Genomic DNA, 24,082 nt, shown 5'->3' with positions numbered 1-24,082 from the left:
GCGGAGATAAATATAAACAGAGGCTTTCTGCCTGAGCCAAGACGTCTGCTTTAATAACGCCACACAATGCAAGCCGGCATGGCAGTGACAAAACAGAGCCAGCCGTGACAGCAACACGCGTGTGATAGAGATATGAGACATGACATTTAATTAATTCCAACAACTTCGCTGCTACTGATACTGAACACACACACGCAGAGGGACGCACTTATGGTGACATCTGTCATACTTTACCCAGTGCCTACACACACACAATGTGGGCAGCCATTTTGTGCGCTTGGCTAACGTATAGACAAAGGGACTGATTCAGGCCGGATCGCACGGCAACAAATTTTCAGCGATCAGGTCTGAATTAGGCCCATAGTGTCCTGGCCCCCGAAAGGACTTAGGCCCTTATTCAGATCTGATCACAGTACAAATTTGTTCTCAAAATGGGCAAAACCACTGCAGGTGGGGCAGATGTAACATGTATAGAGAGTGTTAGATTTGGGGGAGTTATTTTGTTTCTGTGAAGGGAAAATACTGGTTGCTTTATTTTTACACTGCAATTTAGATTTCAGCTTTAACACACCCCACCCAAATGTAACTCTCTCTGCACATGTTACATCTGCCCCACCTGTAGTGCACATGGTTTTGCCCATTTTGAGAACAAACTTGTACTGCGATCAGATCTGAATAAGGGCCTTAGTCTCTCCAATAATGTTGGTGTTTTTGGCGCAGACTGTGGGAAACATTATGTGAAGCATCTTATAAGTGGAGAAACCAGTTACCATGGACTAATTGCTGAAGCGTGAGGCACTGTCACCGTCGGAGGCCGGGAAAAAGAATGTGGTCAAGATCTCAACGAACACGGAAGGTTAAGTCCCATGCACAGTAAGCAATATCACATACGATATCGCTCATTTTGGCCCTTCTGAGCAACATAGTTTGTAATATGGTTAGTGTGTACGCTAAATATCAATAAAAACGCGTGCCACCGTGGGTTGTTAACAATGGCGTCCACCGTCTGTGCATGCAGCTCAATTTGAATATATATAGTCAACGACTGCATGTGAGGAGTGGGAACCCCATGATGTCACTGAACAATATCGTTTACTGTGTATCGTTCAGCCAGGAGCTGAGGTAAATCTTTGATGATATCGCTCATCGATAATTGCAAATCGCGCGATTATCAAACGACTGTGCATACATACTGTATGCGTCGCGCATGCACGAGGGGAAATAGCGACTGAAAATCATAAACGCAATAGAGCCCTGGTTTCACTGACAGGAAGCCGGTGTTTTTGGGGGTAGTAACCAGACACTTTTTGGGTGTTTTTGTAAAAAAAAAAAAAAAGGTACTTGTGTAAAATCACGGCTCCCACGATGTCCATCGCATAGAAAAAAAATCGCATCGCATGCGATTTTTTACAGAAATGCATCCAAATGCATTGAAATTATTATCAAACATGTTCAATGGCCCCCAAATGTCATTTTTCAGGCTGTACCACCCCCACTATCAACGCGAACCCAAAGCGCGGCGAGCGCAGCGAGCCCGCGAGGGGCGGCGGTACGCGTCCTACGACCTTATCATACCCCCACTATCCACGTCGGCGTGGAGTTGAGAATAGAAAGTGTGGCGAGCGCAGCGATCCACCGAGCCCGAAGTGTGGCGAGCGCAGCGAGCCCCGCGCGGGGACACGGATACCTTCACAGGTATCCGCGTCCCCTCGCGGGCTTCACAGGTGTCCGCTCGCCACGCTTCGGGCTCGGTGGCTCGCCACACTTTCTATTCTCAACTCCACGCCGACGTGGATAGTGGGGGTATGATAAGGTCGTAGGACACGTACCGCCGCCCCTGGCGGGCTCGCTGCGCTTCGGGTTCGCGTTGACAGTGGGGGGTGGGACAGCCTGAAAAATGACATTTGGTGGCCATTGAACATGTTTGATACTAATTTCAATGCATTTGGATGCATTTCTGTTAAAAATTGCATGCGATCGCATGCGATTTTAAAAAAATGCTTAAAAACGGCAAAAATCGCATCCCATCGCATGCCACTACATATGGCATGCGATGGCATGCGATGGGAGCCGTGAAAGTACACAAGTACCAAAAAAAACACAAGCGTGCCCAGGCATTTTTGGGGATTGTCTGTAACATCGGCGCTGACCACTTCCAGCCATCACAGTCGCAGATAAGTGGAACCCTCAGATCTACGGTACTTACATTTGCACACATGGCAAAAACTGTCCGATGTTTCGGGAATTGCGCATGGATCTGCGAGTGGATAGCGGTTATCGATTTTTCTTTTTTTGATGCTTTGTTTGTGTTTAGCTGGATCGGCTCACCGTCGAATGATTTCCCCAGTCGGTGCGTAGCCCAAGACTTACTCGGCAGCTGTGTTAGAAGCAGGCTGATCGGGGGCGGAGCTGACATTACACCGACTTCCCCCTAAAACGTCTGGGCACGCCTGCGTATTCCCGGACACTCCCAGAACACGGCCGGTTACCACCCACAAACTCCGGCTTCCTGTCAATCAACCTGCGATAAATATAATATTAGGAGGATTTTATTGCAGGATTTTGGCCTCGTGCATGCCCGATATGATCCGTACGCATGCAGCCATGCGATCAGGTCTGAATCTCCCCATAGCAACATAGTAATTAAGGCTGAAAAAAATACGTTAGTCAGAGAGGAAGGGAAACATTTGCACTTTGACCCAGATGAGTTTAATGGTTGACCTCAAAATAAATAATGTATGAAAAAGATCAGAACCAGCCTCACAGAACTGTGCAGCCCCAGCTATTAACATAACGCACTCAGACTGTAAATGTAATATAAAGTAGTTATTAAACACACTTCGTTTATCACAGTCTTTAATTTAACTGTAATAATGATGTGCTAATTAACAACACAGCTTTGTTAGGCCTCCACTGGCATCAACACTGGTATAATAACCGTCGCTGATGCGTGGGCCCCAAGTACCATCACCCCCCTCATTGTGACCGAGTGCAGAGTAGGGGGGGTCCCCAGCATCTTCCACTACTACTCCTGGAAATGTGACTGTTGGCTGCCGGGTATGAGTCATAGAGTCGACTCAATGACAGTTGACACACATTGGGTCGACCAATAAAGGTCAACAGAACTTCAGTCAACATGGCTAAGGTTGACACAAGCATTCGGTCGACAATGGGAAAGTCGACAGTCAAAAGTCGTGTTTTTCATGTTTTATTTTTAGCAAATTGTGCCGACAGGCAGTATTGGTAATGAGGGGATACGCATGGTTGCAAGGGGAGATGGCGGCGGCGAGGGGAGTTATATCGTCGGGGCGGGCACTCTGGGACTCGGTAAGTCGACCAGAATCAGTGCTGAAGTTTCTCACGGCAACCAATCAGCTTGTATCTCTCATTGATAATAGGGGCAACGTAACTGATTGGTTAATACGGGCAACGTCTCCCTCCAAGATTTGGTATCTCTCCCCCAAATAATCCACATGATAATATAAATGTGTTGCTAAATATACGTAACATAATTGGATATGTTTATGTAAATGGACATGCATTGGCCTGGATTTCATGTCTGCAGCGCCTCGAAAGTAGATTTTTTTTCTGTAAGATACAAGCCAGGTGTGAGGGGAATACAAATAATTGGCGCCGCACACCCTAAGCAAACACAAAGCCGCAGGCGTTTATACCGTGATTCTAGTACTGGCCGCTTAACCCTGATTTGTTTCTTCACAGGTACTGAGCCGGCAGAGGTGACGGCGGGTCTGTGTGGTATAAATATCCCACTGGCTGCAGCTTTCTATGGAGAAGCAAGGAGAAGTGTTTGGCCCTGCGGTACAGTAAGTTATGAGGGGATACGGTCATTGGGTCTACAGCAACTAGGTCCACAAGCATTTGGTCTACACCACTGGGTCGACAGGCAATAAGGTCGACATGGGTCTAGGTCGACATGGGTCTAGGTCGACAGATAATTAGGTCGACACAAGCATTAGGTCGACATGGGCAAGTTCGACAGTCGAAATGTCGACATGGGGTTTTCACTGGTTTTTTGAGCCGACATGTGCCGACATGCAGTATTTCATGTCCTACCATCCACTAGGGCGTGGCTGGAGAATACAAAAGTGTGCCGAGCGTAGCGAGCGATGCAAGGGGAGGCGGTGCACTTCAAACTGTGTCCATGTTGACAGTGTCGACATTCGGGTCAAAAAACAGTGTAAATCCCATGTCGACCTTTTGACTGTCGACCTTGCCCATGTCGACCTAATGCTTTTGTTGACCTAATGCCCTGTCGACCTAGACCCATGTCGACTTTGTCACATGTCGACCTTGCTGCCTGTCAACCTAGTGGTGTCGACCCAATGCTTGTCGACCTAGTTGCTGTAGATCCCAACCCCTTATGAGGTATGGATAAAAAGGGGGTTTCAGACCTGTTCGAATTCGCTCCCTCAGCCGATGTTGGGTGGGGCGTTCGGCGGCGCGGCGTTTGCCTGCTCGCAGCAAATATACACAGGACAGCGAGCAGCTCTGAATCAGGCCCAAAGGCTGAAGCCGGGGACAGAGTACTAGGAAACAATCTCAGGTCTCGGTTTGACTATAACCTGCTACCTACATATTTCCTCATAGCACGGCTGGGTCCGGACAAACAATATAACAATGGCGCAATATTCAGCGATAGCCTACGAGACTGAGTACAAACAAAGTGACCTGCACAAACCTTTCAGGGTGCGGTTGATAGGAAGACGGGGGCAAAAGACAGGAGTTCTATTGGAAGATTCTACTCCTTATGTAGTTAGCACCTTCTAGATATTATCTGATTGGTTGCTAATAATGTACAAGCACTGGAATAACGCCTGTGGATAAAGTGCCACGGCCAGGCCATGCAGTGCACAACTATAAAGAAATAATATACATTTCCTGATTGGTCAGTCACTGTTACACTTGTTCCATTATCCACCACCAAATACAACTTTTATAGGCCATATATTACGCGGGTCCATGTAACGATCCCGGCATAGCTGTGGAGATGGCGTAGGCCATAGTCCAGTAATGACTATTATCTGTTCTCACGTTTGTTGTTTTTCCCCCACCACATAAATGAATCATTTTCCTACTACGCACTCACTTAATTGAAACCATCAGTTCCATCAGGGCAACGAGCTGCGGCATTAGTGAGTCCGACGGAAAACCTGGCACGCGCTGTAACGTAGGGAATATTAAACCTCCGTCAGCTGGATCTCTCCATCTCCTCATCTCCAAACCGCTGACGTCCACGAGCAAAGCGAATTAACTCCTCGGAGGATGCCGGTGATTGTGTGCGGGCTGCAGATAAGCAGCATTTATAAATAACACAACGTATAGAGCAGATGAAAGCTTTACCGTGATGATCATTCGACCGCGCAGGAGGTCATAGGGCATGCCGATAAATATAAAGCGCATTTGTTCTATAGGCTATTACCCAGGTTTCTTACTAACTTCATCAATTAATTCAATGCACGTGAATCTGTGTTTCATATATAAATATACGACGACTTCTGCAATGTACTTTCACTTTGAGCTGTGACAGTTTTTGCTTTCATTGAGCTGTGACAGTTTCTAGCCCACAAACTCGCCACCCCATCCCCTAGTCCCTATCTTCTTCTACCTCCAATCTCTGTCATCCCAGCTTCCTCTCTCCATATCCAACAAGTTTGAAACAGATTAGTGTCCCTGCAAAGAATGCTTTCGCTTTCTGTTACGTCTTTAAGCACACAAAGGAGTAATTTCGTCCCATGAGTGACCTCCAGTGGTCAGTGGTGGTACCTTAGCTCATAGAGGTGAGTAATAATTAGATAGATAGATATTTAATTCTATGTATGGTTTCATAATTTGTATTTATAATACATCATTGGTGGGAATACTTGTTTGCATACCTTTGACGTCACTAGTTTTTTTTAAATATGTTTTACGGTGGCCCTGTGTGGACATTCTATCATACATAACAGTAAGACAAAGATAATAGAGAGGGTCGACATGGGGAAGGTGACAGTCAAAAGATCAACATGGGCCCATTCACTTATTTTGGAGCTGACATGTGCCGACAGGCGGCATTTCATGCCCTATCATCCACTAGGGCGTGGTGGGAGAATAAAATAGTGTTCCGAGCGTAGGGGACGCGGTTAGACGTTTCAGTGTCCATATCGACCATGTTGAAAAATTCGGGACAAATTACCTAATGACCATGTCGACCTAACCCCATGTCGAACTTGAGGCATGTCGACCTTGGAGTGTCGACCTAAAGCTTATCGACCTAGATGCTGCCTGACCAATGATCCATACCCAGTGGAAAAAAAATGGTGAACCCCATGGTAAATAAATGAGGAACACCAAGTATACTGAAAGCAAGTGCTTCATCTTAGCTGTTGTGCCATGTGTTTATTAAGCAAATAACTTTCCATCATGTGTCAATGTCAGTTAGAATATATACTGTATACAGTACAAACACACACACACGCACACACACACGCACACACAGTATATTATATACATGCACTGTTTCCTATAATTATAGTTACTATGGCTACAGTAGTCAGGGCAGGATTATCCGTTAGGCAATCTACACTTCCGCCTAAGGGCCAGTGAGCATTTGGGGGTGCAGAAAACTGTAAAACATTTCTCCATTTTTTTTTACCATCATAGATTTGGTATGGAAAATCTGTCAGTGACCAAACCAAAGTTTTTAATGAGCAAAGAGGTCAGCATGGAACAGCAAGGAGAACATACACCTACGCTAGGTTAATATGTATTGTATGCCAAGATCATTGTTTCTAAGCACAAGCAAAACAGACAAGCAGCTCCAAATCAATGGACTGTCATGTGTGCCGTGAGATACCACTTCAACCGACAACGGTCCAATGAGAACTCCGCAGATGAGGACATGAAAGGTGTGAAGTGCATACCCGCTCATCGCCGGGCACATCCGACAGGTCATTGTGTGTAGAGAGCAGGTAGGGTGTGATATGATCAGACGCAGCGTTCAGAAGTCACCTGGGGCACAGGGGTGGATGGGTGGTGGGTTATGATGAAGTGGTTGGATGTATTAAAGAGTGGAATCTCCTTTATCTATGCAGCAGTTTCCAGAAACGTCCCTGGTGTACAGAGCTGTTATGCGCGGCTTCCGATGTGCCTACATTGAACATCTCAGAACTCCTTATCGGCGCGCAGCTGTAAGAGACATTTCAGTGCTCGACCTGGTTCTTTTAAGGCATTCAGTAAATGAACAGTGAGGCCCAACCTCCAGCATTGGCTGCAATCTTAGGATAACAGGCTCCCTACACAAACAGATTAATTCCTAAAGCCTCCAAGTTCAGCTCTTTAATTAAGTGTAGGAAGCTGAGTCCAACATTCCTCCCAGCTAACTACAGCCAAGGAAGGAATAAGCTCAAGGATCAATGAATGAGATGCTGCTCTTTCTGTGGGCAAGCTGTTAACGCGTTTCACCGCAACGAATATGAATGAGATCTAAAATAGAAAAAGTGCTTTAACACAAAGGGCCTGATTCAGACTTTTTTCGCTAAGCTGCGTATGTCCGCAGCCTAGCGAACTTGGGCCGGCGCTGACATTTGCACATGAGCACATTCCAGCATGCGCAAACCCGGACCATCGGGGACGGGGACAAATTTGGCCGGCTACGAGCAGGACTGAATCGGTCCCACTGTGAGTTAGAATCGATATTCTTTTGGGGGTTTGGTTAAGAATAAGCGAATCAGGTTGATGTTGAGGAATAATGTATTAATAGCTGACGCAGCCATTTTCAACCAGGGAAAGGTTTGCTGGGTGGCTGCAAATAACTGTCACAGTTTCCAGGCAACCCAATAAGTCGCATGTCTGAGTCACCCTGCATGTGCATAGGGAGAGTATTGTATGCCAATACTGTCACATTTTCCAGAGCACAGTGATGATGCAAATGAGAGGCAGACAATTTGCCACATAACTCCTAAAATGCAGCAGTCACCAACAAATCCAATATTCACGAGAATGCATCTTGGCCATTAACCAGTGACATCGCTGGTAGCCTGAGCATGTGACATCACTGGTAGCCTGAGCATGTGACATCACTGGTAACCTGAGCATGTGACATCGCTGGTAGCCTGAGCATGTGACATCACTGGTAACCTAAGCATGTGACATCACTGGTAGCCTGAGCATATGACATCACTGGTAGCCTGAGCATGTGACATCACTGGTAGCCTGAGCACATGACATCACTGGTAGCCTGAGCATGTGACATCACTAGTAGCCTAAACATGTGACATCACTGGTAGCCTGAGCATGTGAAATCACTGGCAGCCTAAAAATGTGACATCACTGGTAGCCTAAGCATGTGACATCACTGGTAGCCTGAGCATGTGACATCACTGGTAGCCTGAGCATGTGACATCACTGGAAGCCTGAGCATGTGTAGACTCCCATAGTTTGGGCCTTCTTCTCATCCTCATGAGTTTAAAAAGTTAGCCTGAGTGGTCTAATGGATGATCCAGCTGTGGGTTACCATCCTTACATAGCTAGATCCCTGCGACAAGGCAGGTGTCCTGCCCTAAAAAAAAAATCTCCAGACCAATGGGAAAGTCGGAAAGCTCCCTGGTAGCGCAGAACACTGCTTCTGACTCTGTGTCACGGGATTACAGGCCGCTGCATTCCGGAGTATGAGGAATTCTGTTTCATCTGTTTGACGGTATCGCAGCTACAAATCCTTTGTGGAATTACAGAGACATTATAATTATTACTAGTCAGAAAAAGCCTGTCAAAACGGTGGGTTCTGCAATCTACTTTCACTTTTGAGCTGTGACAGTTTTTCTTTCACTTTGAGCGGTGACAGTATTTATCCCACAAACTCTCCACCCATCCCCATATATATATATATATATTTATAGATCGATAGTAAAGGTGCATGGCATAAATCGGGTCACCTCAGTCCACCCTGCCCTATTGTCTCCCATTGTTTCGTTGTGCTTTTGTTTTTTTTATGTGTACATTGGAATATTGCAGCCAAATACTCAGCTGTCACTGCACTACCCCCCTACATACAGCCAGAGCTGGGATCCATACATCTCACACACAACGCAGCTGCCACAACAAATGTTATAGGTTTCAGGATCTGGAACCAACACTTGTGCATGTAGTATGTGTGACTGTCTGTAATACTCACCGTCCTCGCTTACAGATTATAGCATGTGTTATATATCCACGGTACACTGAATCAAGGGTTACAGAGGGCCTTATTCTAGTTCACTCTGACAAAATCCTTCTTAGATGGACAAAACCAGGTGGGGCAGATGTTACTTGTGCAGAGAGAATTAGATTTGGGTGGGGTTTTACTTCAAAGTGAGATTTATATTGCAGTGTAAAAATAAAGCAGTCAGTATTTACCCTGCACAGAAACAAAAATGACTCACCCAAATCTAATTCTCTCTGCACAAGTTACATCTGCCCCCCTGCAGTGCACATGGTTTTGTCCATCTAAGAAGGATTTTGTCAGTAAGGCCAGTATTCAATGGCCGGGGGTCGCGGGCGGCAGCGAATCCTGTGTAGGATTCGCTGCACTTTGGCCGTGATTCTCCCTGCTGGGAGATTCGCCGGCATTCGCCCGTCCACTGTGTTCAACGCTTCAGGGGCTCTCCGCCCCTGACGGCGATAATTACCCCCTGCGGCGAATGGCAGTCGGCTCTCTCCCTGGCTTTCTCCCCTGCTGCTGCGGCCAGGGGATTGAGCGGAGACACGGCGGGGGAGCGTGCTGATGCTGCCAGGAGCCCCGCACAGCCTGAGGACGGGGACGGGTCCAGCAGCAGCAGACCTCCGGCTCCAGCAGTCCCAGCGCTGACATCTGCTGTCACCGCGCTGTGGCTGCCGGAGCCAAAGGTCTGCTGCTGCTGGAGCCATCCCTGTCCTCAGCCTGGCATCGCTCCCTGCGACATCAGAGCGGTCCCCCGCCAGGACACCAGTCGTCACATCCCCCTGCCGGGACTCCTGACTCGGGCATCTACTCAGCAACGGGGACAGCAGCCGTGGCCCAGGAGATCCCGGAGCGGTGCACCACCGAGCACTCGCTGACTCCCGGAAGCATGGCTCCCCAGCCAAGAAGAGCAGAATCAGCAGGAGGCTAGACTGGGGCAGGAGGAGTAGACCCCGTAAGTCCAACATGTGTTCATTGTTTCAGCGTCTTCCCCCTACCCCCCAATGTATGCAGGTGCCCTGATCCCCAGGACCTCACTGGTCTGATTCTTCTAGTCACAGCAATGTCACATTATTGTATGCAGTACATGACAGCTGTGTTGTAGCAGAGCTTCCCAGCTGCATCAGGCTCTGCAGTGCTCCCAGCCCCACACTAATCAGTGAGGAATCTTATAAATTAGATAGTAAATACCCCACACCATCAAGTCATGGCCTGTCTTTGCAGGAGGAATTGGGGTTTCCACGCAGTGTGTCTGAGGAATTGCAGCCCCCCCCCCCCCCTGCCGCATGGTACGTTAAAAATATATATATATATATATATATATTTATGTGATCCTTGTCCAGTAAAAAAAATAGCAAGGCTCTTCAAATAATTAAATGACTGATTTTTTTACACCAAAATTTTTTTTTAAAAAGCCATTATTTTGAAAGATGACATTCCAGTTCACCAAAAAAAGATGCCGAATACAAATTGGAGAATCATGGCAAAAATCACTGGAGAAAGCAGTTCTCCATTTCAGCATTGAATACACTCCCGGCGAATTCCACTAAAAACCCCATTGAAAACCACTGGAGAACCGCGGAGAATCACAAACAGAGAATCGCCAGACATTCGCTCTTCATTTGCAGAGAATTGTGTCCATTGAATAGGGCGAATTGTTTTTCCTGTGAGAAAATTCCCTGTAAACCCGGCAAATTGCCTGATTCCCCAGAAAATATGGAGAATCAGAGGCATTGAATACTGGCCAAAGAGTGAACTAGAATAAGGCCCAGAGTGAGAAAGTACAGAGAGAAAGTACCAGCCAATCACCTTTTGACATTTTTAAACACAACCTGTAACACGGCAATCAGGAGTTGATTTGCTGTTACAGAACTTTATCTCTCTCTCCCCTGATCTAGATCTCCTCTGCATCTCCTCCTAGTAGAACACTGAATGCCTCTGGGTTCCCCACACGAAGATGCAATGCTGGAACACGGAATGGCTGTTCTTGTGGGCAATGTAACTGCAAGTATCCATTGTTATGCAAATAAAATATCAATTGTTATGCAAATGTGGCTTATTCTTTCAGTTTATAAATATATATTGGAATTTTCCTACATTTCACTGTCGGTCAGAATGACCTCAGTGTGAAGAAATATATTGGGGGAACATTTACTAAGAAGGGAATTTGATTGCTATGGCAACCAATCAGATTCTGTCTTTTATGTTCTAGAAGGTGTGAAATTAATTTGTAGATTCTGATTGGTTTCTCATAGCAACATACCATGTGATTATAGAACTCCCATCTTTTTAAGTTTCCCCCATTGTCTCAATTGATATACTGGGGGAAATTTACCAAGAATACGAATACGATTTTTCGTATCCTTAATACGAATGAATACGACTGCATACGGCTGTTTTACCCTTCTGGCTGGTTCCACCTAGCGACCAATCAGGAGCCGAGAAATTCGGCTCCTGATTGGCCACTAGGCGGTCAATAGAATCATTCGGAGGAAAGGTGCTGAAGATGAAACGTCAGTGTTTCTCCTGTTAATTAGTGCAACGGTACTGGCCGGGACATTCGCTTTTTTTATTTTCTGAAGACCCTGACTACGGTGGACAGAAGAGGACGTGATCTTCGCCGGAGGACCTTGGTGAGTAGGATTTTCTTCCACAGGTCCCCAAATGGATTTCTTCTAGTCCTAGAGCCCCGGACCCCTGGATCATGGAGCTCCGGACCCCGGGACCTAACTACGGGCTCAAGAAAGGTAAGTAGTCAGTATGTATGTGTAATGTATGTATTAAACTTTTATTTTTCACGGGTGTGTGTGTGTTTATTTAACTATTACTTTTACTGTGGAACTACAAGTGCCAGCGGGCCCTTTAATGCCCCGCATGCAGGTACTTGTGGTTCTCCAAGTCCCAGCATGTGGGGGAGGCTTGCTGGGACTCATAGTTCCACAGTATAAGACAATAGTTTTGAATTCTATTTTTTACACCATTTTATCAGCTCGATGCCCACCGCCCAGGGGCATCGAGGACAGCACCAGGCTTCAGCCTGGCCAGGTAAGTCCTGGCGGGGGGGACCCCTTTTTTGAGGAGGTCCCCACTCCCCCAGGACCCCTGGCCAGGCTGACTGGTCGGTAGGGATGAATGCTTTGGCCGGGGAGACTTGTATAAAAAGTCTCCCCCCCCGGCTGTGGCATTACCCTGCTGGCTGGTTGGGCCTGGGGCTGGTTCTTAAAATACGGGGGACCCCTAGTCATTTTGTCCCCCATATTTTCCTGATTTTTTAATACCAGCCCCGGCACTTTTAGCCTGGCGCTGGTTACGGCCGTGGGGGGGGGGGGGAGATCCACACCATTTTTTAAATTTATTTTTTACACACTGAAGCCTGCACAGATCTGACTGATCCGTGCAGGCTTCTACCAAATACGCCTGGAAAATGAAGTGTATTTTCCAGGCGTATTTGGGCGGCAATTGGCTAATTACCGGCCGTAACTTCAATATTTTCAATACGGCCGGTTAGTAAATTAGGAATCACCATTCTTATTCGTATTCTGGCGATAGCGTATACATTCATATTTGTAAATACAAATACGAATGTGCCATAAATACGAATATTCGTATTTTTGGCATAGTAAATGCCAAAAATACGAATACGCCTACAAAATTCGTATTTTACTATGAAAATTAAGATTTTTTTTTTTACGAATTTCCCCCACTGTATCAGATGTACTCATATAACTGAGAGTACAGCAGCCAATGAGGAGGGGTCATGTCCTGGTGGGAGGGGCAGGTGCAGCTCTAGCATAAGGCAGCAGCAACCCAGCCCGCAAGGAGCTCCCCCCCCCCCCCAAATCAGAATACCGTTTCCGATGTCGGTATACTGTTCTGAAGTTGGTATACTGACAGTCGTGATCTCGATTATTAGGGAGTCATACATAACCCGATCACTATGGGCAACATCACCTCGTTTCATTTGTAGAAGCCATAGTAAATTTACCCCACAGGGAATTGCATCCTTGAATGGCAAAGTATGAACCAAGTCGGTGTAAACACACACAAAAAAAACACAAAAAACTTGCGTCAATCTTTTCAGTTTCGACAATGTCAATGTTGACCTTTTGCTGGTGTCAACCTTCTGCCAATGTCGACAAAGGATCCGGATACCTCGGGCACATCACTGATCTGTCTGCCTGCTGCGAACCACGGACCCAACACTTGTGCGGAACATTCGGTACTATGAACGGATTCGGCGCAGCCGGTTCACAAAGGTTCCGCGTGTTAATGAATACCACATGTTGGCTAAATATAAAGACGTTTGTAAGATACGAATCTCTCGCACAACTGTCACCCATGTGCCGGGCAGATGTTCCTCGCTTTACGCAACAATGATAACAAGAGTTCAGTTCAAAGTCGGACCTGACGCTCACATATAGAAATATATCCGCGGTGCGTTTCGCAAGAGCAGAAACCGCAGGCTCGGGGCACAAAGGACTAATGAAGACATTGTCAGCTTATATTTCATTAGTTAAAAGTCCCAGCATGCCTTGCCATCGTTTTTGCATTCCCTCATAGGAAAACTGTGGCAAGGCATGATGGGACTTGTAGTTTAACAACGGCTGGGGGCCATAGTTTGGACATGCCTGTGTTAGGGTATGCTAAAACTGTAGCCGGGTATGCTGGGATGTGTAGTTCCACAGCAGCAGGAGTGCTACATGTTGCCTGTGCTACAGCACCAACAAGATTATGGGTAAAAACAGGAACCGGACAGGATACTGGAACACTGGACCGGACCCATTCATCAATATCTGTCATTCCGGAGCTTGTAGTATCTGGTCCTGGGGGTGTCCGGTCCGGGGGGCGGGGGCTGTCTGTGACACCTATCACCAGGAAAAATGGACCATACAAGGAGGCTCTAATCTCCACTTCCCCATGTCCCTGGTGAAAACGATTACAGGCATCCCCCCCCAGACAGGACACCTCAACGGACAGGCTCCCCCTGTCCGGCACTCAAGAGGGTGGGCCGGTTTTCACTTAGTCCCCACTAACAAGCTGACCCTCATAATATAGGGGTTTATTCTAGTTCATTCTTTCTGACAAAATCCTTCTTAGATGGACAAAACCATGTGCACTGCAGGGGGGCAGATGTAACATGTGCAGAGAGAATTAGATTTGGGTGAGTTATTTTGTTTCTGTGCAGGGAAAATACTGACTGCATGATTTTACACTTCAATATAGATCTCACTTTGAAGAAAAACCCCACCCAAATCTAATTCTCTCTGCACAAGTTAACATCTGCCCCACCTGCAGTGCACATGGTTTTATCCATCTAAGAAGGATTTTGTCAGAAAGAATGGACTAGAATAACCCCCATAGAGCTTTAATAGCAATATCAGGATCACTGGTTTCTAGGGGTCTAAAATCCGTATCCATTGTGTTCTAGACACGTGTTAGACTTGTCACACGTGGAATCGGACTTGGACGAGATGTGGCACTTCAGCTGTTGCTGAACCCTACATTTCTCGGTGTCACTGGTACAGCTGTGGGTTATACTGGTGTCCCCATCCTGGTGAAACATAAAATCACAGCACTCCTGGTTCTAGGACCTATTCTCCACTATCACCCTGGTGTACGATGCTCCCGGTTCTACGTCCAGCTTTCCGATCCAAACATTTCCATTGGCAGAAGCCGATACTGAGACAAGTCTGAGAAATGCAATAACCAGCAGCATCTGCCCACGCTCGCTCCGAGTCTCTCCCTCCCCCAAATGTACACCCAGCTGTATTACATGGGCAGCACGGTGGCTCAGTGGTTAGCACTGATGACTCACAGCCATGGGGTCAGGAGTTTGATGCATAACTGGCGGCGCTATATAAATAAATTATGATTATGCTACCATCGTTAGGAAGAGGCCATCCTTCTAATCAGAAAGTGTTATGCGCTCATTAGGTGGACAGCGTCTACGTCGACAGTCAAAAGGTCGACAGGCAGGAGGTCAACACGTGGAAAAGGCAAAATGTCGACATGAAAATAAGTTGCCGTGGGGTTTTTCATGATTTTATTTTTTTTACTTGTTCAGTCAGGACATTACCATCCCAGTGGGCACAGTGGGTGAAGATAATAGTGCAGTGAGGTACCGTGCCCGAAGCATGCCGAGCACAGTGAGCCATGCGAGGGGATGCATTACACCAGGTATGGCCAAATTATGGTCCTCCAGCTGTTGTGAAACTACAAGTCCCATCATGCCTTGCCACAGTTTTGCTATTATTGAATGCTAAAACTATGGCAAGGCATGCTGGGATGTGTAGTTTCACAACAGTTGGAGGGCCACAGTTTGGACATGCCTGCGTTACACTGAAAAGGTAGACCATGTCAATCCTTGTTGACATAGACACAAAAAAATGTGAAAAACCTCACGCCGTCTTTTCTCCCCATGTCGAGCTTTTGCTTGCGTCAACCAAAAGCATGTTGACCGTCTGCCTATCGACCAATAGTGGTTGACCTTTTCTCTGTCGACCAAGCCCTTCGAAAGCAATGCTGTATTGCTTACATGTATACAAAGCGTGTGTACACACAGACAGCAGTCAGTCACGTGTGTGCGCCTTCTCCACTGCGGTTATCTGCAGCGCCTGTATGTCTCTATACTGGGGTAAAGATTGTGTCATTCTCCTACAGAAACCGCACGTCGCGGGACTCAGGGCTATTCCCAATACAAAGCCCCCGTCACTCCCAGACCGCGGGGCTCATTCAGCCACTAATTGGTGATGTTGGTAAATAACATATCACAGTAAATACAATAGCAGGAGGGGACGCTGAGAAGGGCACCTTTATCTGTGTATTGTATACAAAGTCTGGATTCACACCTAGGAGTCTCTGTCAACAGTACTAATCCCGGCAAAGCGTCTCCGGAAACTGCAATCAAATGTGGCAACTGTGACATTAAATATATAAAACTCATTTTGCGATTTATAACTGGAGTAAAAGAGAAGAAAAGATTTGTACAGTAAGAAAAATATATTCTGATTAAAAATGAAATAAAGTAAATAAATAGCTGCACTTTGCCCCAAATACGTCGCTGGAACAGATATGTGGATACTATAAGGTTATAACTTATTATGGACAGGTGAGTCATTGGAGAAACCACTTTTTGTGGCAGGCATAAGGTGTGGCTGAACTTTGACCTCAGGAATGATGGTTGATAATGGCGTCCTGATCATTAATATACCAACGAATTCTAATCATGCAGCCCAAAAGCTTATCCCCATCCAGCGACCCCCAATCTATTATTAATCTATTATTACTACTACTGGGAAATGAAGGCCTGACAGTCAAGACTCAGCGCCGTTCTCGGCCCGCTGGACTGCATCTCGGCAGGAAGGATTCAATGTCCCGCCTGCTGAATGCCGAAAAGGGGGCGGGGCCGTGAGATACGGCCGAGAGCCCGACGATTCATGGCTGTTCTCATCAGAACGGGCCCAACTGATTCTTAAAAAAGACGGTTTTTACTCAGAATTGCTGACTTCCTGTCAGTCAAGTTGCGAGGGGATTGTGTTTAGATCTATGCACTGTCAATCAAACGGATTACGAATTCAAATCTGAATAACCCTCTAACATTACAGATTAGGAATAGCAGTACATGTGTTAGACTCTGGGCCAGATGCAGTCATGTGGGGTACACACCACGACGACCTGCTCACGATGCACATTGTGAGCGGGTCGTCAGTGTTTCTTCAGACCCGCTCACGATGATGCGGGGGGGGGCACGACCCGCTCACGATGTGCATTGTGAGCGGGTCCGATCCGATGGCGACCCGCACCCGGCAGTATGGTCGTTATTAAGATCCTACCTGCAGCAGGTAGGATCTGAATAACGACCGACCCGCGGGACCGCGCATCGGATCGGTATCGGTCCACACCAGGACAGAAAAGGGCCCAATCACCACACAATCTACATCCAATTGGTCGGAATTGGATCTAGATTGAGGGGATCGGGCCCTAGTCGTCCTGGTGTGTACCAAGCATAAGCTTCAAAGGTGATAAAATGGAGAGTGATAAACAACCAACCAATCAGCTCCTGCCTGACATTTTTCAAACACAGTCTGTGACATGGTAGTTAGGAGCTGATTGGCTGGCTGTTTATCATTCTCCATTTTATCATTTTTTGAAGCTTAGTACATCTGGCCCTATGTCTTTTACTTTTCTACCCACAGTCGCACACAGCTGTATAGAAAATGCCAAACGAGGCTATTTGGTGCAAAGGTGTACGTATGTCTCCCCCAATACTGGGCAGCCCAGTGCACCTGCCTGCTTAGCCTACATCAGAAGTACTCAACATGCAGCCCTCCAGCCACCAGGGAACTACGCATCCCAGCATGCCCTGCCACAGTTTTCGCATGCGCTAAGAGTAAAACTATGGAAGGGCATGCTGGGGTGTGTAGTGCCGCAGCAGACAGAGGACTACATGTTGAATACCCCTTGCGTACATGATAAATCACTGAGCAGGATACATCCGCAAGCAGAGTACTGCCTAACGTGACAGCACCATAATCAATGCCCAATAAGATGCCAGGCGAAATCACCCCGGCGTTCGCAGTATAAGTCCAGGTTACCCAGTGCATCTGTGCTAGAGATCGTAGTGACCAGCTGAACGTACATTCCTCACGTAGATAAAAATAAAGTGATTGATGGAAACTGGTCTGGGGGTTGACAGCGTGAAATGACGCATTTCCAGCATATTTGTAAAGGAACCTACAGACGTATAAGATCAAGTGGAACTTGTTCAACAGTTTTCAAATGATGCCGTACAAATGGGTCTTGTTGCAGGGAATATCTGCGCAGAGAGACGCCGGTGCGACACATATTCAACGCAGAAACAAAGCAGGGACTTTTACCTAGAACATGTAGCAATCTTTAGACTAAAGCTGGGTCCACATTAACCGATTTTTGGCATTGACGTGCATGACGATATCCTTAACGATACTGGCTAGTGTGCGCTCTATATCGTTAATGATGCGCGCTCCCGCAGAACGTTAACCACCCCAACTGTCGCCTGTACATGCAGTAGAATCCACACTATATCGTCAACAACAGCGCACTCCTGGATACAGCCAATAAACGATATCGTTTGGAAAAAAAAAAAAATCGATCAACGCGTATGCACTACACCGTTTGCAGAGTTCCAGACAGCTCAAGAGAAATCTTTGGCAATATCATATCGTGGGCACGGGGGTAATTCAGACCTGATTAGACGGCTGTGAATTCGCAGAAACAATCGATCAGTTAAGCCGCTGCTCCAGTGAAATCCTGCCTTGTATGAATTTGTAGCAATGCGTCCAGGTCTGAATTGTGCCCAATGTGGACCCAGCTTTATTTGTGTCAACCGACAAATGAGTCTTTTCTGTGTTCTTACTGTACATAGGAAATTGCATACAGGAGTAACATACAAAGATAACGTCTTACCTGTTCCAGGTGGCGTTGGACCCTGCCTGCTTCTGCGTCCCCCGTTCATCTACGGATGCCTGTTCTCTCTTACCCAGGTCACTGAGGCTGGGCGAACTCATGAATTTCGACCTGCGAAGAGTCCTCATGGTCAGCGTGAGTTTGAGCATTGGCTAATGACAGATAATCCTGCAAGCTCCCACGCCTTGCATTGAAAAAAAAAAAACGAGGCAAGGCCAGTCGTCTTATCACAGCCCCACCGAGCAACGTACAACCCAGCCGTCATAAAACTGCAGCGTACTTCAGTCCCAGAGCATCTCACGGAAGCGACGCTGGCCGTTCCCCCGTCGTGCTAGCAAATGCTTTGTATTCCAACCCAGGGTGACATTTTTTTTCAAAAATTCCTTCTATTATTTCCAGAGTCTGCTCGTTCTAGCTGATCCGAGCGCTCTTCTCAAACTCACAGCCAAGTTCGGTCTTCGCAGCGGAGTTCCTGGCTGGTTTTTAAAGTTTTTTTTTTTCTTTTAAAGAGACGGCGGAAGCTCAGTTGTAAGAGAGGAAAATAAGACAGAAGGGGGAAGAACCAGAAAAAGTTTCACAAGAGACGGAGAACAGATGTGGCCACACTTACAGTGCGCACAATCTCGGATTCTTCACCGGGAACCAAAATGTGCTCCACTGCCATCAGATACGCATGGAAATAAGAGAGAGAGAGACAAGGAGAGTGAGAGGAGACAGGGCGTCAGGACAAAGCAGGGGGGAGTCTGGGGGGAAATAGACTTTCATTGGCTGCAATGTATGTATTCCCCATAGTGAAGACCAGCTAATCTCACCCTGCAATTTGCATCTCTATGGTGAATGGGGTGGGGGGGATAGGGTGGGAAATCACACAGCGGACTGGACTTGTTTAACCTCTTTTGTTTCCAGAGTCGGCCGCTTCCACCAAAGTAAACCTTTAAAAAATGCTGTAGTGAAGTTGGGATTGTTCTAGCAGTCGTGATCATTCAATTCTACTATTGAGTTAATCAGTGCTTTTAATTATATTTACTTTTCAACTACTCAGAAGGAAGTTTCTGAACAGAGTGCAGTAACGTCATTCGGCCAACAGGTGTCAGTGTGTCAACTGCTATCTGCCGAAAAGACTTTCTGCAGGGGTGTGGATCATTTGTCGACACAAGCAATAGGTCATCATGGTAGAGGGTTGACATGATTTAAAAAAAAATTTGGGTTACCTATGTTGACAGATGTCGACATAGGCACCTTAATAGTGTGCTGCGTGGCTCGCTGTGCTCACCTCTATTTCCAATGGGATGGCAAAGTAATAACAACTCATATCAATTGTTTCCATGTTGACCGATTGGTTGTGTCGACCATTTGAACATGTCACCCTAAACAATGTTGTCATTTTTCATGTGTCGATCGTTATACTGTTGATCTATCGACTGCATACCTTCCTGCAGCTAGGGGAGGGGGGGGGGGGACGACGACACAGGGACGCAGCTAGAGGAGGGGAACACAGGGACGCAGCTAGAGGAGGGAACACAGGGACGCAGCTAGAGGGAACACAGGGACGCAGCTAGAGGGGGTAACACAGGGACGCAGCTAGAGGAGGGAACACAGGGACGCAGCTAGAGGAGGGGAACATCGGGATGGAGCTAGAGGCGGGGAACACAGGGATGCAGCTAGAGGAGGGGAACACAGGGATGCAGCTAGAGGGGGGGAACACAGGAACACAGCTAGAGGAGGGAACACAGGGACGCAGCTAGAGGAGGGAACACAGGGACGCAGCTAGAGGAGGGGACACAGGGACGCAGCTAGAGGAGGGGAACACAGGGACGCAGCTAGAGGAGGGGACACAGGGACGCAGCTAGAGGAGGGGAACACAGGGACGCAGCTAGAGGCGGGGAACACAGGGATGCAGCTAGAGGAGGGGAACACAGGGACGCAGCTAGAGGAGGGGAACACAGGGATGCAGCTAGAGGAGGGGAACATAGGGACGCAGCTAGAGGGGGGGAACACAGGGACGCAGCTAGAGGAGGGGAACACAGGGATGCAGCTAGAGGAGAGGAACACAGGGACACAGCTAGAGGAGGGGAACACAGGGACGCAGCTAGAGGGGCTGGAACACAGGGACACAGCTAGAGGAGGGAACACAGGGACGCAGCTAGAGGAGGGGAACACAGGGACGCAGCTAGAGGAGGGGAACACAGGGACGCAGCTAGAGGGGGGGAACACAGGGACACAGCTAGAGGAGGGGACACAGGGACGCAGCTAGAAGAGGGGAACACGGGGACGCAGCTAGAGGAGGGGACACAGGGACGCAGCTAGAGGAGGGGAACACAGGGATGCAGCTAGAGGAGGGGAACACAGGGACGCAGCTAGAGGAGGGATACACAGGGACGCAGCTAGAGGAGGGGAACACAGGGACGCAGCTAGAGGAGGGGAACACAGGGACGCAGCTACAGGAGGGGAACACAGGGACGCAGCTAGAGGAGGGGAACACAGGGACGCAGCTAGAGGAGGGGAACATGGGGACGCAGCTAGAGGAGGGGAACACAGGGACGCAGCTAGAGGAGGGGACACAGGGACGCAGCTAGAGGAGGGGAACACAGGGACGCAGCTAGAGGCGGGGAACACAGGGATGCAGCTAGAGGAGGGGAACACAGGGATGCAGCTAGAGGAGAGGAACACAGGGACGCAGCTAGAGGGGGGGAACACAGGGATGCAGCTAGAGGAGAGGAACACAGGGACGCAGCTAGAGGGGCTGGAACACAGGGACACAGCTAGAGGAGGGGAACATGGGGACGCAGCTAGAGGAGGGGAACACAGGGACGCAGCTAGAGGAGGGAACACAGGGACGCAGCTAGAGGAGGGGAACACAGGGACGCAGCTAGAGGAGGGGAACACAGGGACGCAGCTAGAGGGGGGGAACACAGGGACACAGCTAGAGGAGGGGACACAGGGACGCAGCTAGAAGAGGGGAACACGGGGACGCAGCTAGAGGAGGGGACACAGGGACGCAGCTAGGGGTGGGAACACAGGGACGCAGCTAGAGGAGGGGAACACAGGGACGCAGCTAGAGGAGGGGAACACAGGGACGCAGCTAGAGGGGGGGAACACAGGGACGCAGCTAGAGGAGGGGACACAGGGACGCAGCTAGAAGAGGGGAACACGGGGACGCAGCTAGAGGAGGGGACACAGGGACGCAGCTAGAGGAGGGGAACACGGGGACGCAGCTAGAGGAGGGGAACACAGGGACACAGCTAGAGGAGGGGAACACAGGGACGCAGCTAGAGGGGGGGAACACAGGGACGCAGCTAGAGGGGGGAACACGGGGACGCAGCTAGAGGAGGGAACACAGGGACGCAGCTAGAGGAGGGGAACACGGGGACGCAGCTAGAGGAGGGGAACACAGGGACGCAGCTAGAGGAGGGGAACACAGGGATGCAGCTAGAGGAGGGGAACACAGGGACGCAGCTAGAGGAGGGGAACATGGGGACGCAGCTAGAGGAGGGGAACACAGGGACGCAGCTAGAAGAGGGGAACACGGGGACGCAGCTAGAGGAGGGGACACAGGGACGCAGCTAGAGGAGGGGACACAGGGACGCAGCTAGAAGAGGGGAACACGGGGACGCAGCTAGAGGAGGGGACACAGGGACGCAGCTAGAGGAGGGGAACACAGGGACGCAGCTAGAGGAGGGGAACACAGGGACGCAGCTAGAGGAGGGGAACACAGGGACGCAGCTAGAAGAGGGGAACACGGGGACGCAGCTAGAGGAGGGGAACACAGGGACGCAGCTAGAGGAGGGGAACACAGGGACGCAGCTAGAGGAGGGGAACACGGGGACGCAGCTAGAGGAGGGGAACACAGGGACGCAGCTAGAGGAGGGGAACACAGGGTCACAGCTAGAGGAGGGGAACACAGGGACGCAGCTAGAGGAGGGGAACACAGGGATGCAGCTAGAGGAGGGGAACACAGGGACGCAGCTAGAGGAGGGAACACGGGGACGCAGCTAGAGGAGGGAACACAGGGATGCAGCTAGAGGAGGGGACACAGGGATGCAGCTAGAGGAGGGGACACAGGGATGCAGCTAGAGGAGGGGAACACAGGGACGCAGCTAGAGGAGGGGAACACAGGGACGCAGCTAGAGGAGGGGACACAGGGACGCAACTAGAGGAGGGGAACACAGGGACGCAGCTAGAGGAGGGGAACACGGGGATGCAGCTAGAGGAGGGGAACACAGGGACGCAGCTAGAGGGGCTGGAACACAGGGACGCAGCTAGAGGAGGGGACACAGGGACGCAGCTAGAGGAGGGGACACAGGGACACAGCTAGAGGAGGGGAACACAGGGACGCAGCTAGAGGAGGGAACACAGGGACGCAGCTAGAGGAGGGGACACAGGGACGCAGCTAGAGGAGGGGAACACGGGGTCGCAGCTAGAGGAGGGGAACACGGGGTCGCAGCTAGAGGAGGGGAACACGGGGATGCAGCTAGAGGAGGGGAACACGGGGATGCAGCTAGAGGGAACACAGGGACGCAGCTAGAGGAGGGGAACACAGGGACGCAGCTAGAGGAGGGGAACACAGGGACGCAGCTAGAGGAGGGGAACACGGGGACGCAGCTAGAGGCGGGGAACACAGGGACGCAGCTAGAGGAGGGGAACACAGGGACGCAGCTAGAGGAGGGGAACACGGGGACGCAGCTAGAGGAGGGGAACACAGGGACGCAGCTAGAGGAGGGGAACACAGGGACGCAGCTAAAGGAGGGGAACACAGGGACGCAGCTAGAGGAGGGGAACACAGGGACGCAGCTAGAGGAGGGGAACACAGGGACGCAGCTAGAGGCGGGGAACACAGGGACGCAGCTAGAGGAGGGGAACACAGGGACGCAGCTAGAGGAGGGGAACACGGGGACGCAGCTAGAGGAGGGGAACACAGGGACGCAGCTAGAGGAGGGGGTCACAGGGACGCAGCTAGAGGGGGAGAACACAGGGACGGAGCTAGAGGAGGGAACACAGGGACGCAGCTAGAGGAGGGGAACACAGGGACGCAGCTAGAGGAGGGGAACACAGGGACGCAGCTAGAGGAGGGGAACACGGGGACGCAGCTAGAGGAGGGGAACACAGGGACGCAGCTAGAGGAGGGGGTCACAGGGACGCAGCTAGAGGGGGGGAACACAGGGACGCAGCTAGAGGAGGGAACACAGGGACGCAGCTAGAGGAGGGGAACACAGGGACGCAGCTAGAGGAGGGAACACAGGGACGCAGCTAGAGGAGGGGAACACAGGGACGCAGCTAGAGGAGGGGAACACAGGGACACAGCTAGAGGAGGGGAACACAGGGATGCAGCTAGAGAAGGGAACACAGGGACGCAGCTAGAGGAGGGGAACACAGGGACGCAGCTAGAGGAGGGAACACAGGGACGCAGCTAGAGGAGGGAACACAGGGACGCAGCTAGAGGAGGGG

The 24,082-nt window shown here is 49.4% G+C and overlaps 1 protein-coding gene across 4 annotated transcripts in view; it reads right to left on the bottom strand.

Moving 5' to 3' along the window:
* PRR5 (proline rich 5) overlaps nt 1-24,082 on the bottom strand; it is a 75,751-nt gene that overhangs the window by 18,016 nt on the left and 33,653 nt on the right. For 2 of the 4 annotated variants that reach the window (XM_083181269.1, XM_083181266.1), the window contains exon 3: nt 18,638-19,294. In XM_083181269.1, the coding sequence (XP_083037395.1) occupies nt 18,638-18,786 (149 nt within the window). In that variant the 5' untranslated portion in view covers nt 18,787-19,294. Of the gene's footprint in view, nt 1-18,637; nt 19,295-19,910; nt 19,991-24,082 lie in introns of those variants that run through there. The other 2 variants (XM_083181267.1, XM_083181268.1) reach the window with 2 other exon arrangements.

The sequence above is a fragment of the Crinia signifera genome, chromosome 4 (genome assembly GCF_055691185.1).
Source record: "Crinia signifera chromosome 4, ASM5569118v1, whole genome shotgun sequence".
NCBI classification, from domain to species: domain Eukaryota; kingdom Metazoa; phylum Chordata; class Amphibia; order Anura; family Myobatrachidae; genus Crinia; species Crinia signifera.
Note: the sequence above shows the minus strand (reverse complement) of the source record. Positions and strands in the feature narration are given on the sequence as shown.